A 19,860-nucleotide genomic window follows, 5' to 3' on the forward strand; every position below is an offset into this window, starting at 1 on the left:
CCCTGTTCCTTGTCCCCTAACTGCCCCTGCCTAAGACCCCCCCACCCTAACTGCCCCCCAGGACTCTACCTCCTACCTGTACCCTGACTGCCCAAAACCTTATCCCCCCCCCCCCCCCCCCCCCCCCCCCCCCCCCCCCCCCCCCCNTCTCTTGACTGCCCCCTCCAAAACCTCCCTGCCCCTTTTCCGACCCCCTAACCCCCTTGTTGTTGGCCTTCGCCTAATGTCTCTGTGAGCCGTTCGTCCCAGCAGGCTGGCTGGCAGGGGAGGAGGAGCAGGGGAGGAGCTCCAGACTGCTGGTGCGAACTGCCGGAGGCGATTTGCGAATGCAGGGAGGGAGGGAGGGAGTGAGCTCTGCTGCAGGGGAGGCGGAGGACGTGCTCTCTCTGGCTGTCGGAGCCCCATGTAAGTGACACCATCCAGCCGGCTGCCCTGTTAGCCGTGCGCTCTGCATGGGGCGGGGAAGTCTGGACATTTACAGATTCCCCCCGGACGCTATTTTTAGCTCAAAAAGCCGGACATGTCCGGGGGAATCCGGACAAATGGTAACCCTAACTGTAGCATCAAAAGGCCCCAATCAGGATCATGGTCAGCCTGATTCTGCTAGGCACTATACAAACAGGAAGATAGTAATCCCTGCCCTGACATATGTACAGTGGAGTCCTCCAAGCTAAATAGGACTTGAGTTTTTACTGTAAAAAACAAACAGAAAAAAATGCCTCTTTTTGGGTGAAAGAGCAGCGACAGCGAACAGACATAAATCTTTTCAAGCCTTCTCTCTATATCATAAATATACAAAAAAGGGCTCAAGCACAGAGTTTTTCCCATGCCTCTGAGTATCTCCTGAAGTCATCAGGAGGGAGATCATCTCCTATTCACCACATAAGCTGTGCAGGCAGGAAGTTTCTTTTAAATTTAATTTTGAATATTCTTTTGGTGTGTTTTAGGCTTTTAAAAAGAAATTCCTTTTAGTTTTTATCTTCAAATTACTGCTATATACTCACAATTTTAACGTCAACTTAATGATTTTTTTCCTGAGACGGACTTTACATGTTCTGTGGATAGATATAGAATTCAGTCTTTAGGTCTGCCAGGCATGTGCTTTTCCATTAAGTTCAATTTACCGGTACATTTTGTCTTACCAAGTATGGGTTTACAGAGCTTTTTATCAGAGCTGTTTTTGTTTTCTATGAGTTAAAAGTTTGTACTAATTGGAGGGCTGGTTAAGATGTTAAAAATCTTGTCTGAATTTTAAAATCTTTTATATTATTGTTTATTAGTATATTTATAAATGTAACATAGTTACTTCTACTGCATTGCTTTTAGGCATAAGGAAATCACCTTCTCCAATACCAGATAAAAATAAGGTAGGTGGAATCTTCAGAACATTGTGTAGTTCACTGCAATTGACTGAGAAGGGTTTTGTATACAGTATTTAGGTTCACTATAATATGTTTCTTTCAAGGATTAGGGTCCAATCTTGCAAGCACTGCCAGGCATAGAGCCTGATCCAGCTCAAACTGACATTAATGGACTTTCTATTAATTACAGTGGGATTTGGATTGGCACATAGTGATTATTACTTTGAGTAGCCCTATTGACTTGAATTAGAGTACTCACCATAGTAGGCATTATGGTTGGTGATAAATGTTTATAAGATTGGGCCCTTTTATAGTTAATCTATGATTTAAAAAAATAAGCCAGTATATAAAATGCTTAACAAATTTGCCTAAACTGTTCAATACCATACGTGTAAAGAGAACCCTCTTGTATAACAGGACACCTACTTATTCAGCTGTCTGTTAATAAATAGGGAATTGCGCACTTTGTTGTTTCTTTAGGCTGAGTTTATTGCACATACCAGGGGATCCTTGCATCACTCCATTCTCCCCCATGAGATCCCAGTGTGCCACCCACTCATCCCCACAATTTCAGGGGCTTGCTGCAAGCCCTATGTCTTCCCTCATGCCAGGGACTCTGCATTACACATACCCCATTCCTCCTTTCTCCCCATGCCACAGCTTCTATGTACCATCCATTCCCTTTTCCCCCCATGCCAGGAGTTCTGTGTGTACCCCATTCCCCCTATACCAGGGTCCTCCATTCTCCCCCCCATCCCATGCCAGGGGCTTGATGTGCATCTCTTTCTCTCCCTGCCAGAGTCCTTTAATCTTCTCCTGCCAAAGGCTCAGTATCCCCCCATTTCCTCTCTCCTTATACCAGAATCCCCTATTTCCCCCTTCTACCCTTGCCCCCATCTTTCTTTCCTCTCACACCAGGAGCTCTGTATGCTCCATCTTTCCTCATGCCCCTGCATTCCCATCATGATAGTGGTTGGGTGCCCCCCATTTCCCCCTCACCCAATGCCAGGATCTCCCCTAATCCTTCTTTTCCCACCATTATTTTTTCTCTTCTTTCTGTGTGGAAGATAAGTCACTGGGGAACCTGAGGTTAAACCCAGGTTAAACTCTAATGGGAGGATAAAAAGAACTGAGATAGGGGTATTGTTATGCTGAGAGATGTATAATGGGTGACTCAACCAGTTTTTTGCTCTCTAGAGAGTTGCAGCAGTGCTTGAAACTTTGGCTGTACTGAATAGATGGCCGGGGCTACGTTTCCCATTTTCCCCCTTCAAATTTTCCAATTTTCCCAAAAATCAACAGGGCTCTGCTCATTGATGCCTACAACATTTCCCTCACATTTTGGAATTGATCAGCTCTGGCATTCAAAAGTTATGATGTTACAACCAAATGCCTTCCAGTTGAGTGTAGTGCCTTGCAAGTTCAACTAACTAGTTATTGAATAAGTTCAGAATTAACCTGGCCTTCATCTTCAATGTCTTAATGAGTGTTTTGCTTTGCCTGAATGGAATACTAGTAATTTTATCTCATTTTCAGCGAAGGCCTCCACCACCTGTTCCGCCAGCTGAGGAAGATGAAGATGAAGATGAGGAAATAGTAGTAGCAATGTATGATTTTCAGCCCACAGAGTCTCATGATTTGAGACTAGAGAGAGGTGAAGAATATACAATAATTGAAAAAAATGACATTCATTGGTGGAAAGCAAGAGATAAATATGGGTGAGACGCATTTCCATCCTTTATGCACCCACTGCACTATTGAGTAAGACTATTCCCTTAGTGCAGTAATTTATATTGATTATGCCAGTCCAGATCTGATTTTGAGTCACAATCCTACAGTCTGATCCATGTTCATGGACCTTTATGCCTACATGGAATCCCATTAAACCCAGTGGGGCGCTGCACAAACCAGTTTGCAGAGCTGGGGGCTTTTATGAGTAAATTTCCTGTTATACTTCCGAGTTTTTAAATGAAAAAGTACTCAATTTTAATTTTTATAGAAAAACAAACAAATCAAACACCCCCCCATTCCTTTTCCCATTTATTTTAAAGGTGTTTTAGACATCTCACATTGTCTTAATGATATTCTTCATGCTCCAACATTCACCACTTCAATATTGAAAATTGTTCAAGATAATTTTGAGTTAGTGAAAGACAGCAGGGTTGTTGTGGTGATATATTTTGGGGGACAGCAGGCATCTGAATTCTCCTGACAATCTCAGTCAGAGTATATCCCCAGGGATGGAGTTAGGACCACCAAACACAAAGCTGGCCTGGAAGCATAGGGTTTCTCATTTTGTCCCCTCCTGCAGCTTTTTCTGCAGGAAGAGTGGATCGGCTCAGTATTTTAACTTTGACCCTTCTGCATACAGTGTAGCCTCATTAGATTCAGGGAAGATGAGTCAGGATAAAAAAACCACAACCCTCTATATAATGAGAATTAGAACTGGTCAATGATAAGGTAAAAGAGTGCTGGTGACCTTTACTAATTAGCAGTGTGAAGAACTGTTTTAAGCATGCTTCTGTATCTTGTTACCCAGATTGTATCATGATTAATGTTTATGGCGCAATGTTTCTCTTATTCTTTCTAGAAGCACAGGATATATTCCAAGCAACTATGTAACAGGAAAGAAGTCCAACAACCTTGATCAGTATGAGTAAGTGAATATTAGCATAAAAGTGGGAAATAGGATAAAATAAACCTTAAGCTTTAGCAATTGCAAGAATATATTTTAAAAATAAATCTGTATAAATTTATAGATTACATAACTAAGATCAGAAGTGGAACTTTTTAAAAGATTTGAAATACATTTTTTTTCTGATTCTTCTTTTGCTATCACTGTTTCACGGTGGTGAATATCTTGATTTACAGTGATGGAAATGAGAGGAGATTCAGGCATGTACTTTTGAGTCCAAATTTGAGCAACAGCAAAGAAGTATTGCTAGAACAAGGGAAACATTTAAGGAACTTCATCTGTTATAAGTCTGTTTTGAATCTTTAATATGAAGTGGCATGGTCATCTGAAAGGAATCTGACTATAAAAGAATAAAGTAGGGTCCTTTATTCTCCACTGCACCCAAGCAATGAACATAAACAGCACAATGAGAATATAGATGACCAGAGAATCTGGAACAATAAGTCCAAATTTGAACAAAAGAGATATCAGTGTGCAGTTTAAGCATTAGTGCATTCAATCAGCTAATCAGCTATAAACAACTGGAAATACAACAAGCATTTTACTAACAATATGGGTAATTATGAACTTCTTATGAGAGACTTGAAAGGATGGAAGTTATGAAGCTCTTCTGTAAGCCTGTTTCTTCAAATTAAAATTTTGTTTTAAAATATCAGGTTATGAACAAGAGCAGGCATAAACTACTGTGCTGATCTATTAAAAACTTACTAATGTTTCATATGAACTCATACTAAATAAAATCAAACTGCAAGAAAAGATATGTAAAGCAGTTTTTAAAACCACATTATTAATTCCAAAACTTTGGTCCAAATTATTTATGACTCACATTTCTATTTTTTGGCCACAGACAGATATTCTTTAGGGATTCATTTTCTCATCTTTATTAGATGTTACTCATTCTTTTCCAACATTACTCCCTGATCTTTGAGACTTTTGTTGAGAGTCTTGCCTTGCTCTGTGCTATGAAATTAATAAGGCGAGATAGGAAGAAATCATGCTGAATTCTCTGGTGCAACCACTTTGCACCTTGTCACCTGCATGCTGTAGTCTGGTTCTGACCAGCTCAGGGAGCATTACTCTCGTGCAAAAGAGAGAGCTATTAGAAATTTGGCCTTCTAGTATTACTGTCTAGTGTTGCAGAGCTGATGTAGGGGCTGGGCTTGTATGCTACTTTTTCCCAAACCCCAGTGTAGCAGGAGAAAGGGGGCATAGTTGGAACATGCGATACCATGCCAATCCCCAGCTGTGTTTTTGACTGCTGTGGCCCATCGGTAACTGGCATAAATTTGAACAGCCCTTTGGCTGTTCTAACCTAGCACATAGGATTGGCTATGCACTGAGCTAGCACCAAGATCAGGGATGTGCAAAGGTAAACTTTGATTCACTCCTGACGTGCACTCTGAATAGATCAGTCACCCTCCAAAATCTAACTGACAGACTCATACCTTACTAATAAGCCCAATTAGTAACTAGATGATTGGTGTGTAAACAGCCTGTTCAAGATTTCGTTAAGATTTTCAGTTGCTTAAGGTCTTTCACTGAAATGACAGCTGTTAATAAACATATTTGACTGGTATTCTGGTTGCAAAGTGAGTTATATTACCTGAACTTTATTGAGCTCCATGCTTTTGTGAGAGCCTATTGAGTTTATTTCAGAACGGTTCTGTCGATAAACTACACAATGTAATAATGATTGAACCTTCTTGTAAATTCACTATATTTCAATAGATTCAGTTCTTGTCCTCAAGTACTGCAAAATATGTTGACTCTGTTGACTTCCTGTCTTAGTAACTACATAACACTTTGTTTTATGTAAGTTTTTTTTAATTGCTAATATCTTTAAGAGTTTAGAAATTTTTTTTCAGATGGTATTGCAGAAATCTGAACAGAAGTAAGGCAGAACAACTTCTCAGAGATGAGGTAAGTATTTGTATTATTGTATCAATCCAGCACAAAATTGTTAACAAATGAAATTCTCTTAAGGTAGCTCCTCTTATTAAAAATGAAATGATCAGTTAACTCTGACTCATGCAAATATCAGCGAGCACAAGTAAAAAAGAAAGGCCGCATAACATTGCTTGGAGCCTAAAATTGTCATTGTGCTTGGATTTCAGGATAAAGAAGGTGGTTTTGTGGTGAGGGACTCTAGTCAGCCGGGTCTGTATACGGTATCCCTTTATACAAAATATGGAGGGTAAGTTACTGTTGCCACTAATTACAGTGTCTGTTGTTTGAATTTGATTTGCATAGATACACGAGCTCATAGGTTACAAAAAGGAGATTTATTTGTTCAACAAAGAAATAAGCCCAATATTTTAAAAGGTGGATGCCTAAAATTAGCCCGCTGAATCCATAGTTAGGCAGCTAAATGTGTAACCTGATTTTCAGAGGTGCTGAGCACCCACAACTGCTACTGGGATCAGTGCAAGTTGAAGGTGCTCAGCACCTCTTAAAATTGGACCATTTGCTGAAGTGGTTAACTTTAGGTATCTAACTTGGAAGTTTTGGCCTAAATTTTACAGCCTTAATAGTGCCTTTAAGACAAAGCCCCACTTTGGAAGTGGTGCAAATTCCTACTACACCAAAAGGGACTCTGAGACACATTGTACTTAAAAGCACTGCAGTGCCTCTAGGAACTTCAGGTAGAGCACAGCCAATGATACCTTTGAAGTGGGTACACATGCTTTAATCAGTTTACCAAGGGACCAGTGACACTGAACAATACATGGGGGTGAACCCACTCATCATCGCCTCCTCTGGACACAGTACTGCCACTGTGGGTGCTAACCTTACACAGTCTTTGAGCTCCATGACTACAGTGATTGTTTCCATCTGTTGTATGGGGGGACAAAGCAGGTGGCCATTTGTTCTTTCTTATCCATCTGACAGGGCTAGATGCAGTTTTATATGCTGTTTTCTTTTTTTTTTTTTTAGTAGTAAAGTCATAGAATATCAGGGTTGGAAGGGACCTCAGGAGGTTACCTAGTCCAACCGCCTGCTCAAAGCAGGACCAATCCCCAGAAGGATTTTTACCCCAGTTCCCTAAATGGCCCCCTCAAGGATTGAACTCACCCTGGGTTTAGCAGGCTAATGCTAAAACCGCTGAGCTATCCCTCTCCCCATGTATGTATAGGTGATTTCATTTCCTATTTAACATGTACCTCTCTTCTGGATTCATTTCTAAAAATGCCATCATATTTTAATTCTTGTTTTTTAGAGAAGGTTCATCAGGAATAAGACACTACCATATAAAAGAAACAATGACGTCACCAAAGCAGTACTATCTAGCAGAAAAACATCTTTTTAACACCATTCCAGAGATAATTGAGTATCATAAACATAATGCAGCAGGTAAATGAATCTGATTTTTCTGTCAATTAAATAGAAGCAAATTGAATAGGAAGATGATGCCATCTTAACATAGTCTCTCTTCAGACTATAAATGCCCTTTAAAGGGACTATGGGACACTGCCTTTTACAAAATTTCCTGTTTATTGCTTCACTCTAAAATGTTTGTTAAAAAAAATCTTCTTTCCAGTTCATGAATAACCTCTAAATTTTACACATTGAACAAACTCCTCATAAGTAGGGAGTGTTCAGAATTATATAGTTGTTTCTTTTTACTGTACTCTCTTTTCATTCAATTTTGAATCCATCCAATATCTTCCATTAACTTACTAAACAGTGGACTAGATCCTGGGCTAAGGTTTAGGGACAGACAGGTAAGACAATGGAGGGTCTCCAAATATGTTGAAAGGCTCACCTTTGCATTCCCCTGATCCTGATTCTGCTCTGTGCAATATTAGTACCGCAGAGTAACCTGAGGGCTTTAGCCAACACAGGCTACTAACAGATTCAAGGTGCTGAATAGGCAGTTGGGAATTGGTATATACATATCCCAGCAACATCCTCTATGCCAGCACTCAGGAAGGGGTGGTTTAGGAACCTATACACCAGCCATATGGCACCAGACAATCCTGCTGGCACTGTGGTGATACTGTAGCTGGTTATGCTAGCAGACAGAATCCACTGGCCATTTAGCACACACTCCAGGATATTGACCAGTGCACAGAAATTAAACAATGCAGTGACTTTCACTCAAGTCCAGACAGTGGTTGATCCCATCTTAAAGAATATATTTTCAAGATGCTTACATCAAATTTGAGGAGACCTGGGATCCCCTGAGAACTATCTGAGGAAATTTTCTTACATTATTTGAATATAAATAATTCTAAACTAATAAATCTGGAAGCAAGATAAGTGCAAATTCCTCTCTTCCAAAACATAACAATGATTCTTATTTATTGTCATAATTTTAGTTCATTTTTAAAAATTATTTACTTGGTTATTGTTCCCTCTATTTTATCCTTTACTTATTTACTGTCTTTATCTTTTCCTAACCAGGTGTTAGGAGAATATTTAGTCAAAATGGAGTTTGAATAAAAGGGATTTTATGTGAGTGACTCTTGTTATTATAAATGGGAGCTGCATGCACTAATCACCAAACATACTGATGAGACTATACCTTTTAGAAAATCTTTCCAACTTGAGCTACAAGTAGGTGCAGTCCCTCCTCAACAGCCAGTGGTGTTATTCTAGATGCTAAATGTACATTATTTTAGCAATAAAAAATACAGACAACATGTAGGCCAAATTTAAGAGTTCTTATTTTCAGAGGGGCTGAATGCTGACAGATTCAATGTTTAAGAACATAAGAACATCCATAATAGGTCAGACCAAAGGTCCATCTATCCCAGTATCCTGTCTTTTGACAGTGGCCAATTCCAAGTGCCACAGAGGGAATGAACAGAACAGGTAATCATCAAGTGTTCAAGACAAAGCAAAGATGTACAATACATCAAGAATAAGTTCAATTCTTTTTTTTCTAGAAGAAAGAACTGTCACTATAGTCTCACTTTTATTTATTTATATATTCTGTCCCCCACTTGCATTTACCTGTGACACAAAGTACCTTTCCTAGACCTGAAGAAGAGCTCTATGTAAGCTCGAAAGCTTGTTTCTTTCACCAACACAAGTTGGTTTAATAAAAGATATTATCTCACCCAATTTGTCTCACTAATCCTGGGACCAACATGACTATAACTACTATATTCTCATGGTTATCCGGTATTATAATACACAATAAAAATATGAGTGACTTGCTGCCTAACATTATTTTGGGGTAGACTATGTTCCATTTATAAATTTTCTCCAAATTTTAGGTCTTGTTACACGGTTGCGATACCCAGTGACGCCAAAGAAGAAGCCTGCACCAACTACTGCAGGGTTCAGCTATGGTAATAACACACCTTCATAAATATACAGTAATTTCCTAGAAAGTGAAATTGTGTAAATCTAAATTGACAAAATATATACTAAAAATGATGGAAATCTCTAATTTTATATTGTGACTGTCTGGATTAATTCTTTAAAGCCTCACAGGAAGAGTAGATTTGGAATCCAGGTGTGTCAGTAAATGCAAGGACTACATTGCTCCTGAAGGAAGTGGTAGGAGGGTCTGTTCCTCCACAAGAATTCATTGCCCCCCTCTATTGCCCTTATGGATGCCTTGTGATCTGCATAGTTAGAGGACCATGCCCTTTCCTCCTTTGCAGGCCCTCAAGCTCTTTCCACTACTTAAATTTGGCCATCCCATATTTTGTTTTGGCTTTCTGTGGGGTGGGATGGGATGGAATGGAATGATCTGGCTCATACTTAGCACATCTAAGTCTGTGCATCTCTAGTTTATGATGCTTAGATGAATTGACAAAATTTTAGATTAGGGCAGTTTGCTGATTCAAGTCTAATATAAGTGATAATACAATGTCAATCTATATAATAGGAGTCCAGGATTGGCACTCTCTATCACTCTGAAGCCTGTTACATCTTAGAGTCAGTCTGAAACGATAGAAGCAGCTACAAGGATGGTTGAGAGTTCTTTTTGTTCAGAATACCACCAGATTCAATCATCACTGGATTTTGCAGTCAGCTACCATCCAATTTTTAAGTTCTCAGTCACTTTGACTTTATGAATTAAAACAGTACATCTATGCAGAGCCATCCCGCCCATAGGATGGACTGGAACAACAGGCCCGGGCCCCACGCTTTGGGGGGCCCCATGCTTTGGGATGCGAAGTCCAGGGTGGCCTAGGAGGTTAGCGGGGGGGCCTGGCACCGGCAGCAGCAAGCGACCCAGCCCGCTCCACCCCGCGGCTCTCGGCGTTGCTTGTGGGAGAGGGCAGAAGCTGGAAAGAGGCAGGGCAGAGGCTTGGGGGAAGGGGTGGAGCAGGTGCGGGAAGAGGCGGGGCAGGAATTTGGGGGAAGCTAGGGATGGCTCTGCATCTATGCCATGCCAAAAATCTTAGACCATTGTGATATCAGAGGTAACTCAACAGTTCACCATCCTTATTCTACAACTAATTTGCATGCCTCAGTTTCACTGGTTGTATTAGGGAGATTGCACAGATGGTGGATTAGGATCATAGAATTTAAGGCCAGAAGGTACCACCAGATCCCTACTCTGACCTCCTGTATATGACAGATAACCACAGTGCCCAGCACCCACACAATAAACCCAACAACTGAAATTAGAACAAGATATTACAGCCCTCAAGAGACTAAACTATGTGGATTACTTGGACCAATTGCCACAGCTGTGTACCCAAATGCCACCCGCACAAATCAACACATTGCCCAGCACCACCCCACAAATCAAAACAACCATCCACACAATACAACCAGCATACATAATAAACCCAAACACACAGAGCCTCTCTCTTCAGCACACACCCCTCATCTGCCACAAATCCACACAACTCTCCCAATGTAACACAATCCACACACAAATCAATGCAGCCATCAACACAACAACACAACCACTACACACAATAACCTCAAACATCACTGTGAAGCCTAGAATGTTTGTTTGAGTCAGTGTGAAGTGATGGAAACCATTATAAGCACAGTTGAGAGCTCTTTTTGTTTAGAATGGATTTATGGAAAATAAAACCTGTCAAGCTAAGGGGATATCTTTTTTTAATGAGATTACGGTTTGGTTGTACAAGGTAATAGTGTTGACATAATATATGTAGACTTCTGTAAGGTGTTTGACTTGGTACCACACAGGGCTGCCCAGAGGATTCAGGGGGTCTGGGGCAAAGCAATTTCGGGGGCCCCTTCCATAAAAAAAAAGGTTGCAATACTATAGTAACATGTATTTGGAAATGTAAAAAATAACCAGTGAAATACATTCAAAAATTATTTTTTAATAATTTGAAAATACACAAAATACATTATTTAAAAACATTAAATGTTTTAATGGTATGTATACATTTGCAATTACATAATGGGCTGTCACTGGGTGATAGTGATGGTTGGTGCCAATGGGCTGTCGCTGCCTGGGGGTGGCGCTGCCGTTTGCCCAGGACTGGGTGGGGAGCTGGGCTCTGGGTCGGGGAGTGCCCGGCTCGGAGCTGAGGGTCTGAGCTGTGGGGAGGATGGGGTCGGGGGGGTGTCCGGCTCAGAGGGGCTGGGCTCAGAATTAGAGGTCAGGGCTGTGGGGGGGATGAGGGGGGCGGGGAGGTGCCCAGCTCAGAGGGGCTGGGCTCGGAGCTAGGGCTGTGGGGGGGATGGGGTCAGGGGGGGTGCCCGGCTCAGAGGGGCTGGGCTTGGAGCTAGGGGTCAGTGCTGTGGGGGGTGCCCGGCTCAGAGGGGCTGGGCTCGGAGCTGGGGGTCAGCGTTGTGAGGGGATGGGGTCAGGGGGGTGCCCAGCTCAGAGGGGCTGGGCTTGGAGCTGGGGGTCAGGGCTGTGGGGGATGGGGTCAGGGGGGTGCCCGGCTCAGGGGGGCTGGGCTCGGAGCTAGGGGTCAGGGCTGTGGGGGGGTGGGGTGTCCGGCTCAGAGGGACTTACCATGTTGCTTACCTCCGCCTTCCCTCTCTCAGAACCTCAGCGCGCCGCGTCCAGGAGCGGCCCTGGACAGTGCTGCAGCGGCGTGGTGGCTCCCAGCGGGGCCTGAGCTCCCTCCGCTCGGTCGCAGCCCCGCCCCCTTACCACGCCGCTCCGAGCGATGGGAGCTCAGGCCTCGCACGAACCATGCTGCTACAGCGCTGTCCAGGGCCTTTCCTAGACACAGCGTGCTGAGGCTCCGGGAGAGGGGGGAAGGCGGAGGCGGGGAGGAGCCTCCGACAGTCTCGTGGGGGCCCTGGTATCACATGACATTTTGATTAATAAACTAGAACAGTATACAATTAACATGGCACACATTAAATAGATGTCTAATAGGTCTGAAAATGTAACTCTAAATAGGGAATCATCATCAAGCTGCTTGGTTTCCAGTGGGGTCCAGCTTGGATCAATTCTTGGTCCTATGCTATTTAACATCTTTATTTATAACCTGGAAGAAAACACAAAATCATCACTGATAAAGTTTGCAGATGACACAAAAATTGAGCAAGTGGTAAATAATGAAGAGGACACTGAGGTGCACTGGGTGCAAGCAAGCAATATGCATTTTAAAATGGCTAAATGTAAATGTATACCTCTAGGAACAAAGAATGTAGGCCAGGCTTACAGAATAGAGGACTCTATCCTGGGAAGCAGTGACTTTGAAAAAATGTGTGGGTTGTGGTAGATAATCGGGTGAATATAAGCTCCCAGTATAATGCTATGGCCAGAAGAGCTAGTGCAATCTTGGGATGCATAAAAATGGGAATCTCGATTAGGAGTAGAGAGGTTATTTTACCTCTGTATTTGGCAGTGATGCTGCATCACTGTGTAAAGGTCTGGTGCCCACAATTCAAAAAGGATGTTGATAAATTGTAGAGGTTTCAGAGAAGTGCCACAGGAATGGTTAGGGGATTAGAAAATGTACCTTATAGTGACAGACTCAAAGAGCTCAATTTATTTAGTTTTACAAAGTTAAGATTAAGGAGTGACTTGATTTTAGTCTATAAGTATCTCCATGAGGATATGTAGCTATATAGAGATATAAGTATCTACAATATTTAATAATGGGCTCTTTGATCTAGTAGAAAAAGACATAACATGATCTTATGGCTGGAAGTTGAAGCTAGACAAATTGAGACTGGAAATAAGGTGTACATTTTTAATGGTGAGAGTAATTAAACATTGGAACACTTTATCAAGGGTCACAGTGGATTCTCTATCACTGGCAATTATAAAGTCAAGATTGGATGTTTGTTCTAGAAGATGCTCTCTAGGGATTATTTTTGGGATGTTCTGTGGCCTGTGCTATACAGGAGATCAGGCTAAATGATCACCCTGGTCCATTCTGGCCTTGAAATCTATGAAAGAATATGACCAGGTTTAATCATCACTTGGATTCACAGTCTGTTACTGTCCAATTTGTAAGTTCTCAGCTTTTTTAAGCACACAACTTTATGAATGACACCCATGCAAGAGCCTGGGCTTTCAGACTAGTATTTAATTAATAGTTTAAAAAACGGAGTCTGATTTTAACCTCTGTCTTGGTTAAAAGTTTGTTGTAGGCTGTGGCTGTTTCACGATTTATGAGATACAAAGATTTTTAAAGTGGTTCTAAAGTACACCTAAATCCCCAAATTTGCTAGTAGTATTTTCACACATTCCTTCACACATTCCTCTGAAAATTCCACTTTAGATCTAATATGTTCCCTATTATAATTTAACAGTCATTGTTTTTTCTTTCTTATAGAGAAATGGGAAATTAATCCATCAGAGTTGACCTTCATGAGAGAATTGGGGAGTGGTCTCTTTGGAGTGGTGCGTCTTGGCAAATGGAGGGCACAATATAAAGTGGCCATCAAAGCAATCCGAGAAGGTGCAATGTATGAGGAGGACTTCATAGAAGAAGCTAAAGTAATGATGTGAGTTGCTATATAATACTTAGCACATATACCACAGGGCACAGGTTTCAGGTACATATGCACTTCTTTATAAATAAAAAATTCTAGCCAGGTGAGATATATACAGTAACTCCTCACTTAAAGTCATCCCGGTTAACGTTGTTTCATTGTTACGTTGCTGATCAATTAGAGAACACACTCGTTTAAAGTTGTGCAATGCTCCATTATAACGTTGTTTGGCAGCTGCCTGCTTTGTCCACTGCTTGCAGAAAGAGCAGCCCATTGGAGTATGGTGGGGGCTTGGAGCCAGTGTGGACCAGCAGCCCCCCTATCGGCTCCCTGCTCCCCTAAGTTCCCTGTGCAGCAGCCGCCCAGCAGGCTATCAGTTGCCCGGCAGTTCAGCTGTCCCTTCCCCCACTGCCATGTGCTGCTCCTGCCCTGCCTTGGAGCTGCTTCTGGGAGCCTCCTGCTTGCTGTGCGGGGGAAGTGGGGGAAGGGGAAGAAGGGTGCTAATGTGAGGGTGTCCCCTCCCCCCTGCTCCTGCCCCCTGCTTACCCCATCTCCATAGAGCAGGGGCACACATGACAGGGCCCTGGATGGAGGGAGCTTGCTGGCAGTAGCTGCTGTCTCAACTTGCTGATCTACTTAAAAGGGCAGTGTACTTAGAGTGGTGTCAGCGTACTTAAAGGGGCAATACGCGTCTTTCACTCACATACATGCTGTATGTCTCTGTCTCTCTCTGCCATGCTGTCTCCTCTCCCTCCATTTGTGCTGCTTTGTAGAGTATGAGGTTACATTAATAACAATGTGTTAACCCTTGAGGGCTCAACCAAGTGCTAGTTCATCATTTAGCAGTAAGGCATTCCCTGGGAAATATCTTACCCTCTTCCACCCTCTGACTCCACCACCTCAACCAAGCTTCACAGTCATCATTGTATAGTATTAAATTGTTTGTTTAAAACTTATTTTGTGTGTGTGTGTGTGTGTGGTAAAAAAAATTTCCCTGGAACCTAACCCCCTCTATTTACATTAATTCTTATGGGGAAATTGGATTCGCTTAACATCGTTTTGCTTAAAGTAGCATTTTTCAGGAACATAACTACAAAATTAAGTGAGGAGTTACTGTATAACTTCTTGGAGGGATGAAAGGTACAATAACTATATGTTTTAAATCTTTTCAGGAAGCTAACCCATCCTAAATTAGTTCAGCTGTATGGGGTCTGTACACAGCAAAAGCCTATTTACATAGTGACAGAGTTCATGGAACATGGGTGCCTTCTGAATTACCTTCGACAAAAACGTGGACACTTTAATAAAGATATCCTGCTGACAATGTGCCAGGATGTATGTGAAGGGATGGAGTACTTGGAGAGAAACAGCTTTATCCACAGAGATCTGGTAATATCATATAAGCCTCTTTACTACATTTCTGATTTATGCATTAATGGTTAAGGGTAAGAAACTGTATTCTAAACATGTCTCTTTTTCAGTTACTCATAACTTTTTCAAAAATATATACTATTGTTTAACTGGTTGTGTTAATATTAAGCAAAATCCACAAAATTGACCCATCTGGGGTAAGGAGGAATGATTGAATCTGCATGAGCAGTGGATTAAAAACCTCCTAAGTGTTTTAATAAAATTATTATATTGTAAATTCTGCACAGAAAATTATGCTTTATAATATATTAATTTCATTATTCAGAATTCTTACTAACCACATACAGTAATTTCTCCTGCTCATTCTATAATATGTCTCTGTCTCAGTAAGTAAGCACTTAAAGAATTTATTTATATCTTGTCTCTTTCATCATTGACCTAGTGACTGATCTTAATAAAATATTTACTTTGGTGAGCAATGGGATGAGGTCTTGAAAGCTCTCTATCTTACACAGTGGTTCTAATATGACAGTTTTAGATAACATGTAGGAGTCTAAGATAAGTAATATACTACTGTTCCTCTAAAACAGTGGCTCTCAACCTTTCCAGACTACTGTACCCCTTTCAAGAGTCTGATTTGTCTTGCATACCCCCAAGTTACACCTCACTTAAAACTACTTGCTTACAAAATCAGACATAAAAATACAAAAGTGTCACTACATTGTTACTGAAAAATTGTTTACTTTCTCATTTTTACCATATCATTATAAAATAAATCAATTGGAATATAAATATTGTACTTGCAGTTCAGTGCATAGTATATAGAACTGTATATACAAGTTGTCTGTATGAAACTTTAGTTTGTACTGACTTTGTTAGTGCTTTTTACGTAGCCTGTTGCAAAACTAGGCAAATATCTAGATGAGTTGATGTGCCCCCGGAAAACCTCTGCATATCCCCAGGGTTACACGTATCCCTGGTTGAGAACCACTGCTCTAAGTCACGGTTTCATTTGAAACATTGCTTGCTTTAATAAAAGGGAGAATCAGATCATTAGAGTTGATCTTCCTTTGTTGTATGCTGTATGAATATGAAGGACAGCTATACTAATGGTAATTTTCACTGGAGGCAACAAAATTATGTGTTTCTCAGAAAGATGAACTTTGCTATATCATTAAGATATTAGGGTCTGATTCTCTTCTCACTTATACCCATAAATCACGTACAACACCACTGAAATGAGTTAGAACATGTGGGAAAAGAGACTAGGGCCTGAGAACATTCTGATGCACTAGAAATGAACAAAATGCTAAACAGCAGGGGGCCTGATTGTGATCATCACACTGAGTTTATACCTATGTAATTCCATTGCTTCAGAGGAACTATTCCCGCTTTACACTGGTGTAAGGGAGAGTAGACTCAGCCCCCATAGTTTCAGTTAAATTAAGTAATAAATAATATAAGCAGATAAATCTTGTCACCAAGTAGGTGTCTAATTTCTGAGCCAAATTCTGATTTTATACTGGTGTAACTCCACTGACTTCAGCTGACTTTGATTTGTGCTAGTATAAGTGAAAAGAGGCTCATGCACTACATATAGAAAATGAACATGCAAAGAATGCAAGCATTGTGTTTATTTTCTCACTATAAATTATGATTGGGCTTCACGACACCAGACCAAATTGTACAGTTATTATTCATGCAGAATTCCTATCAAATTCAATGTGAGTTTTCTGAATAGTGATTGTAGAATTTATCCCAATAAACAATAAATAGAATTTCATCTAATCATGTTCTTATTTTGATCTTCCTCATCATTAATTACATAATTATTCCCTTTGCAGGCTGCCAGAAACTGTTTAGTGAATGAGTCAGGAGTGGTGAAAGTGTCTGATTTTGGAATGACAAGGTATAGCCAATTTGACATACTTATTTGCAATGGTTTTTTAATGGATTTGGCATAACAGGTGTTCTTGCACTTGAGACATTACATCACTTTAAAATTACAGACAAAAATGACATTTCTTTCTCCAGGTAACTAACTTGTCTGATTTCCAGTGGTTTTGTAAATTTCTCCCTCTCAAACTTACTTATTTTGTGGTCGCAGTGTGATATTTTCTTACTTTTTAAAAAAATAGGAAAAGCAAAATGATGCAGTTTGTTTTATGGTGCATTATGGTGACAGGCACTTTAGCACATCTTACATATAGATGGAGTAAGGAGTTGTAGCTTCCACCCTGCTCTGAACAGAATACACAGACTAGGCTCAACCCTCTGCTGTGCATCACTTATGGAGACTGGGCCTCTTACCAATGGGTATAATGGGCCATAATTGATTGTAAAGTGTTTTGAAATCCTTAAAGTATTGTTATTATGAGAACTCAGATACATTTGGACAATTGGATTTTGCTTGCATTGGTTACAATATTATTTTTAAAAGTCACAAGACATCCATGTCCAGTGTTGAAGAAAAACCTGTTTATTACTGTCATCACCAACTTTGTATTCAGAAAATGAAAACGGTTGTTCATGAAACAGTGTAGCTTTCCCCACTTTACCCTTCCTCTTTCTGTACCTTAGAAGTCCCTTTTTGCCTTATGCCAGTCGACACATTTGTTCATCAGGAAACCTGCCTGCTCCTTATCTGCCCTCATTAGGATAATCTAGTATAATCTCACCCATTTAAAACCTAAAATTCACTGAAATTTCCTCTGTCAAAATTCTGTTGTGGTGGGTTCTATATTTAGTCACCGTCAATGATTTCTTTATCAAAGGTGTTCAATTAGCACTCACAAAATGATTTTTCTAACTGCCAACCCTATAAACCCACCCTGGGATCTGAAAGTCAAGATGGGTTCTCTCTTCTTGCACTATCACAAGGAATAAAGTTAGACATTTGTTCATGAAAACAAAACAGAAGAAAATGAAAACCTTCACATCTCTGGCTCTCCCCATTTCCCAATCTTCTCTAAACAGAATCTGAAAATTGTGTTGATGATGCACAAAGCACAATAGAACCTAGTCTTCAGTAGATGTAGTCAGACTGCAGGGTTAGCAGTTGTAACACATTATTTTTGTAAATAAAGAAAAGAGGACACACTGGCCCCAGATAGCCTGTCATCTGAGTAAACGGTGATGCAGGAATACTGGGAGGCACGGTGCCACAGGGTGGTACAATTTCTCTTGGAGTTTCTCTACACTTCTTGCCAGATCCACTGATGGGTCCCTGTGGGGGTACTATGAGGAAGCAATCTGAGAACAGGGACTTTGATGGTGCCAGTTGTTGTCAAACTGCACTGTGCCTGGTTCCTTTCACCCTTCCCATCTACTCAAGTTGTGCACCCACATGATATCTGAACACAAACTGTCCCATGAGCACCAGATCTCTGTTGAGTAAGAAACTGGCATTTTTCACATAGCTCTTTTCCTCAGTGTAACAATGTAATTCATACATGACCTACAGCAGTGGTTCTCAAACTTTTGTATTGGTGACCCCTTTCACACAGCAAGCCTCTGAGTGTGACCCCCCCCTTATAAATTAAAAACACTTCTAAAATATTTAACACTATTATAAATGCTGGAGGTGAAGCGTGGTTTGGGGTGGAGGCTGACAGTTCCCGACCCCCAGTTTGAGAATCCCGACCTACAGTATGAAACTAATAACTACAAGGGAAGACTGTGCAACAACGAGAAGAATTAACAGAGGTATAAATAAAACCTTAGTACTATTACTGAAGTTTTTTTTTCAAATACACTTTGTGAGACTAACAATCACTAACCACTAGGTGGCAATGTGACTGCAAAAATACAAGCAAACATGACGTAAACGGTGATTTCAGAAACGGAATTAGACTGAAAATATCACATGCTTTTGTTTTTTAGGTACGTTCTTGATGACCAGTACACAAGCTCTTCAGGTGCTAAATTTCCTGTAAAGTGGTGTCCCCCAGAGGTTTTTAATTATAGCCGATTCAGCAGCAAATCAGATGTCTGGTCATTTGGTAAGACACTCTTTAGCAATTAAATAAGAAAATTATTTTTTTCAATTCACCAATAAGCAATTAGGGTCCAATTGTTAAAGGAGAATCCAAACCTCCTAGGAGATGCTCAGTGAAGTCATTGGTCCTGATCCTTCTCTCATTTGCCCCAGTTTTCCACTGATGTAATTCCATTCAAGTCAGTGGAGTTACTTCTTATTTACACAGATGTTAGGTGAATTAGGCCTGTTGGGTAGTTAGGGGACTGAGCTTTTTCAGGATTGGGCCCTTACTGAACACATTTACCATTCAAAAAACCAAATCCATAGTTAGTGGTATACAAGTATTTTAAAGAAGTATTTGTTATTTACTTGATAATCTATTCATGCCTTTCATTTTCCAGGTGTTCTAATGTGGGAAGTATTTACTGAGGGTAAAATGCCCTTTGAGAAAAATACAAATTATGAAGTGGTAACTATGGTTAGCCAAGGACAGCGTCTCTATCGGCCAAAATTAGCTACCAAGAATGTGTATGAAGTGATGGTGATGTGCTGGCATGAGGTATATTTCTTTTTCTGTCCTTTCTTTACCCCCCAAAAGCTGA

The 19,860-nt window shown here is 40.8% G+C and overlaps 1 protein-coding gene across 1 annotated transcript in view; it reads left to right on the forward strand.

Moving 5' to 3' along the window:
- TEC (tec protein tyrosine kinase) overlaps positions 1-19,860 on the forward strand; it is an 81,417-nt gene that overhangs the window by 56,378 nt on the left and 5,179 nt on the right. Inside the window, exons 6-17 of the mRNA XM_034771741.1 lie at positions 1,327-1,367; positions 2,898-3,079; positions 3,952-4,017; positions 5,922-5,976; positions 6,171-6,250; positions 7,274-7,407; positions 9,279-9,353; positions 13,749-13,920; positions 15,081-15,297; positions 17,124-17,188; positions 19,162-19,280; positions 19,660-19,817. Of these exons, the coding sequence (XP_034627632.1) occupies positions 1,327-1,367; positions 2,898-3,079; positions 3,952-4,017; positions 5,922-5,976; positions 6,171-6,250; positions 7,274-7,407; positions 9,279-9,353; positions 13,749-13,920; positions 15,081-15,297; positions 17,124-17,188; positions 19,162-19,280; positions 19,660-19,817 (1,364 nt within the window). The remainder of the gene's footprint in view (positions 1-1,326; positions 1,368-2,897; positions 3,080-3,951; positions 4,018-5,921; positions 5,977-6,170; positions 6,251-7,273; positions 7,408-9,278; positions 9,354-13,748; positions 13,921-15,080; positions 15,298-17,123; positions 17,189-19,161; positions 19,281-19,659; positions 19,818-19,860) is intronic.

The sequence above is a fragment of the Trachemys scripta genome, chromosome 5, assembly GCF_013100865.1.
Source record: "Trachemys scripta elegans isolate TJP31775 chromosome 5, CAS_Tse_1.0, whole genome shotgun sequence".
In the NCBI taxonomy this organism is placed as follows: Eukaryota; Metazoa; Chordata; order Testudines; family Emydidae; genus Trachemys; species Trachemys scripta.